The sequence below is a fragment of the Haplochromis burtoni genome, unplaced genomic scaffold, assembly GCF_018398535.1.
Source record: "Haplochromis burtoni strain Fernald_Lab_line unplaced genomic scaffold, NCSU_Asbu1 Contig_128, whole genome shotgun sequence".
In the NCBI taxonomy this organism is placed as follows: Eukaryota; Metazoa; Chordata; class Actinopteri; order Cichliformes; family Cichlidae; genus Haplochromis; species Haplochromis burtoni.
This window is the reverse complement of record NW_024582489.1, coordinates 401,373-406,739: the sequence shown is the minus strand read 5'-3', so window position 1 is coordinate 406,739 and position 5,367 is coordinate 401,373. Positions and strand designations below refer to the sequence as shown.

At 44.3% G+C, this 5,367-nt stretch overlaps 1 protein-coding gene across 6 annotated transcripts in view; it reads right to left on the bottom strand.

Moving 5' to 3' along the window:
* The window catches only part of schip1 (schwannomin interacting protein 1), a 223,690-nt gene that overhangs the window by 30,169 nt on the left and 188,154 nt on the right, over window positions 1-5,367 (bottom strand). Inside the window, exon 1 of one of the 6 annotated variants that reach the window (XM_042224126.1) lies at window positions 3,794-5,053. The exons of the other annotated variants lie outside the window; for them this stretch is intronic. Within the exon in view, the coding sequence (XP_042080060.1) occupies window positions 3,794-4,087 (294 nt within the window). The 5' untranslated portion in view covers window positions 4,088-5,053. Of the gene's footprint in view, window positions 1-3,793; window positions 5,054-5,367 lie in introns of those variants that run through there. 6 annotated transcript variants of the gene reach the window in all.

Sequence of the window (5,367 nt, the reverse complement as noted above, 5' to 3'; positions counted from 1 at the left end):
TATTCATTCACTCTCACATTCACACACTGGTGGAGGCAAGCTACGGTTGTAGCCACAGTGTAGCCACAGCTGCCCTGTGGCTACACTGTGGGAAGCGAGGCTGCTATCTCGCGCCATCGGCCCCTCTGGCCAACACCAGTAGGGTAAAGTGTCTTGCCCAAGGACACAACGACCAGGACAGAGAGCCCAGGGATCGAACCAGCGACCTTCCGGTTACAGATACGCTTCCCAACCCCCTGAGCCACAGTCGCCCCAATGTGGTGGCAACTAACCAACCGGACACAGTAGTGGTAGACAAGCGGAGGAAGACGACCGTAGTGATAGACGTAGCGATACTGAATGACAGCAACATCAGGAAGAAGGAACATGAGAAGCTGGAGAAGTACCCAAGGCTCAGAGAAGAGCTCAAGAAGATGTGGAGGATGAAGGTAACAGTGGTCCCAGTGGTAATCAGAGCGCTCGGTGCAGTGACCCTCAAGCTAGGCAAGTGGCTCCAGCAGATCCCAGGGACAACATCTGAGATTTCTGTCCAGAAGAGCGCAGTCCTAGGAACAGCAAAGACACTGCGCAGGACCCTCAAGCTCCCAGGCCTCTGGTGGAGGACCGGAGCTTGAAGGATAGACCACTTACAGGGGTGAGAGAGGCCACATTGGAGTCACATCTGATTCCCAGCGCCAATTTGTGTTCCTGGCCTTATGTTTGACACCCCTGCTCTAGATCTATTGTAGCCAGCTTTGCCATAATCCAATTACAAAGTGAACATGCTCTCTGTGAATCTCTCCAGTCAGTCAGTCACTCTGGAGTTTGAATGAGTGAATATCCTAGCAGGATACACCCCGGATGTCTCATCGGCCCATCACAGAAACACAAACAACCACACACTGTCATACTCACACCCACTGCCAATTTGAGTCTACCTGACGAGCATGTCCTTGAAAAACCATCCTGAAACCAAGAACGTCCTGGCTGTGAGGTGACAGCGCTGTCAAACACAAGTCAAACACAAGCAGCAAACCCACACCTAACAGCCCAAAGTTTACCTGGACAGTTGAAGCTGAGCCCCCTGCACTGCTGTAATGTACACTGGAAAAGCATAAATGTCCAAACCTTCCCCCACTTTTAGCTACTGATTTTCTACTTGCCTCTGTCTTGGCTGATGATGTTTACTGTTGGTTGGAGCAATTAAAAAAAGCATTATAAAGAGGTCATCTTTTGCTTTAGGGACTCGACAGGCTCAAACTTTATTTTTGTTCTTTGTTTTAACTTCACAACCTTCACAATGAAGTGTTTCATTAGAAAATTATCAGCAGGTCAGTCATTAGCTGCAGCCCTCCCTTAATCTGATGAAATGGTTTTTTTTTTGCTGTCGGTATGTGAAGGGATGAAAATGTTCTGTGCTCTCCAGCAACAGATGAAGATCTCAGCATGGCCTGGCACAATATCTCTTTCTCTGTCTCTCACATGAACAGACTAACAGCTTAGATAACACACAGCCATGGAGACAGAAAACCTCTTTTTTAAAATCTGCCTCTTTCTGCAGACGTGAATAAACACGTTTCGTATTTTTAGACTTCGTTTACAGCCCACATCTCTACCTCTTACACATGCACACATACACCCAAGCACACGCTCTATAATTAGGAGCAGCGAAGACCAGTGTTTCATGTTTCAGCTCCACCCATGTAAATGCACAGAAACACAGGCTACTACGTGTCTCTTTGTATATGTGCATCCATCTCTGACCAGAGATGGATAGGTGATGGATAGGAGTTTTCAATCCTTTACTGGGAGCAAAACACCCTCTTTTCTTAAAGCAAACCTTGTTTTTCTTTTTTGTTTGTTTTTTATCTCCATCAGCCCTGTTTTTACTTATACAGCCAGCCTGTGTGTAGTGTATGTGTGTACTCGGCTCAGCTCTGAAGTGGCTGTGTTGTATGCATTCTGACACAAAGCTATGACATTGGAGGCCATCTCCTCGCTGCTACATAAACCTCTATTTCCTCCACAGCACGCTCTGCCACTCACAGCCTGCGCCTCTCTTTGATAGTTTTCATATAGGGTGGAGAGGGGGAACCAAGCAAGGAGGGGGGAAATGGTCTCCTGCTGTAACTTTGGCTGTGTGAAAACATTAGGCTATAATGCCTCCTGACAGCCAGAGGAAGAAAACAATTAGCTTGGAATGGGAGTGGGAACAGTAGTGAAGGACAGGGGACGTCTTAAACGGCGAGGGAAAGGGGAGAAGGTGAAGATTTGCAGCAGTGTAGTAAAACGAGTCAGAGCCTAAGCTGACTTCCATGCCAGATAGGATATAACACATGCTGAAGAGAGGTTTTGACTTTGCATTTTATCCACCTTTCTCACACTGTGGTGAGTCACGAGTGAGTAAATCAGTGGAAGGGTGTGCTCGCGTGAGCTTTTGTGAATTCATCAGTGTGAGACAGAAGAGGCAGAGGAATGTGTAGCTGTAGGCTGTGAATTTCCACCTAAAAGTGCCATTTATCTCCAGTCACAGCGGTGCCTCTGTCTAGTTCCTGCTTGCTCGCCTGGGTGACATCACTCTCTGGATCATCAACCAAACTGGTAGTGCTTCCACTTTAAGTACCCAGATGGGATGCCCGTCTCTGTCAGTTTAGCCACATCTATACTATCACAGTATTGTTATAAATACACATAGGTGGTGTTTTTGTGTCAGTTTACTGGTTCTGTGGAAATGTTATCAGGCAGCTCATTAAGCTGTACTTTGACACCAGACAAGAGCAGTTTAGGCACCACTCCCATGCACGCCGTCTAAGAAACTTGAACTTAATAACGTGTGGTTTATCTCCGATGTTTGTGTTGCCTTTGTGCGTAGACTTCGCAGGTAGATAAATCTAAGCAGCAAAACATCTGATTTTGGTATACCAGACTAACTAAGCTGTCAAACTGACTTCACTTATTCACCGGTCGTTGGATGTTTGAGGGTGTGGGGTCAGTGTGGGCCTACTCAGTAGACAGTCGGCCAAGAGGCACATTAGGATGAATGAACAAGCTGAATCACCATTAGTGTTAGAGCTAACTGACTGACTGTTCTTGTGAATCACTGATTTTTACCCATTTAAGGTACTTTATTCTTGTGTTTTGCTTCTGTCAGCTTCCCTTCCTCTTTCACCAGGAAAAAATAGAAGAAAAAGAAACAGCCCACTGATAACACAGGTGAAATGCATTAACCGTCTGCACTTTATCTCAGTCTTTTATTCTATGTTTACAGAGCAGACAGAAGACGTGGTTATCCAGAGGCAACATAAAGCTTTTGATTGCCTGGCTTTTTGTCGTGGCTAGTTCTTTTAGCAGGGCTTTGTGTCTCACAAAAACTTTCTCTGCCCCTTCATTCAAAGCAGCTGTATGGTGCAAACATTTGCTTATTTAAAACAGAATTCAAACACACGTGTGCAGCACATTGTGTTTTGACCAAAACAAAAGGGCAACAAAGAAGGCAGCATGAACCTGCTCTTTGTTAAAGGGTCACAACTTCATTCAAAGGAAAATGAGATCTATGGATGTGCATCTGGTTCTGTTCTGGTTCTATACTCAAAATATTGAACTTTTTGAGCAACGCACAAAGTCAACAAACAACATCTCCCAGCAGAAGTATGTCGTGCACTCAGTTATAAATACACGTAAAGCTGCTTTCCAAACAACTCATTCAACTTTGTGCATGAAAGATTTGTTTCCACATCACAATGTATAAACACGGAAAAGTCTGAGAAGCTGGAAACAGAGCACACTTTTACAAACTGATCACATTCTTCTTTACCTGAGTTAAATGCCCGACTTGCTGTGAGGAATCCAAGGTTAAGCTGAGATGAAAAATATTCCACGGAAAAAAAAAAGAAAAAAGGAAAAAAAAAAGCATCTGCCAGCACTGGCAGACTTTCAGGATACTATGAGAATACAAATATATCCTTTGATATGATTTAGTGAGCTGAGTTTGTGCATGTGTGGACTGACAGGAGACAGAAGACTGCTTTACTTTAAAGCACAGACAGTGCAGTGAGTTGTATAATGAGTGAGTGTGTGTACGAGCTTTGGTGTGTGGAGGGTTGGGCATGTTTCAGCGGGTATCTGCACATGGACACACACTCAAACACAGTGCTGGAGCAGTGTTAAGCCATGGAGGCTGAACCAGACACTAGTGCTCCACCACGAGTTCTCTACACCTGGTTAGAGCCATGCCCCCAATCTCTAAAGTTTCCTCCAACTCATTTACATATTAACCATTTTTTATCCTTTCCTATTTGGGCTGCCTCCATTTTTATTCAAACCACAATTCTGGACTTATGCACGTCCTATGAGCTCCTGTTCACTTTGACAGGTTCTTGCTTATTACAGCTATCGCTCATTTCAGGCCTCACCGATTTGTTTCCCCCATTCAAGACGTAACTCTAGTGCAACCTCTTTATACAGATTGTTTGTACCTATTTATAGCCTTTATAAATGTGCTCGTGACTTCCCAAACCCTGCAATTTCTTTAGTCTTTTACCCGCCGCCTCTCTCCCTCTATACGTGGCACAGTCTGAGTTGTGGGTGAAGGTAGTCGTTAAGTTGTTAGTGGAGGCTGGCGAATGGTTCAACTGCTGAACTTGTACATAAACACAGAGTGCAAAAAGAGAAAAAGAGAAAGCGATCTCTTTCTTTGCTCTTTTCTCTAACCTCTCTCTGATTCCTCCACATTCTTTTATTTTCCACGGCCCTTGAGTGCTTTTCTGGGGCAAAGTACTCCACAGTTGTACAGTTTCATCTGGCTTGTGGCCTTTTTACTCTTTATATGGTGTGCCTGAGCGACACTTGCGATACAAGGTTCTGTTCATCAACCTATTACTTCTTCCGACAGCTGGGGAGGAGCAAAGGTGAATCATCACATCTGTCCTAAGATAACTGTTGGCAATATGTAATCTCACACATACTGATAGTTATGCAGTAATGAGCCATTTATGATTACGTTATCAACGATTTAGAAGCGAACTGTAGCAATTTTGTTGGGAATTTACATAAGGATGGAGCACATTCACGGGACATATTATTAAGTTCAATTCAATTTTAATTATATAGTGCAACATCACAACAGCAGTCACCTCAAAGTGCTTTATGTTGTAAGGCAAAGACCCTACAGTAATATGGGGCGGAGGGGGGGCATGGCAGGCTGAGGGTTAGGGGAGAGAGATTCCAAAAACAGCTTTCTGTTACAGCTTTCCAAACTCAGTGTCGAGTATTCAAATCAGGATGTTGCTAAAGTAAAACATAGACTGGTTTTCCTTGAGTTGACAAAATGCTGTGAAACATATGAAGTAAATGCCTCAGCCTTATCATGACGGTGTGTGTGTGTGTGTG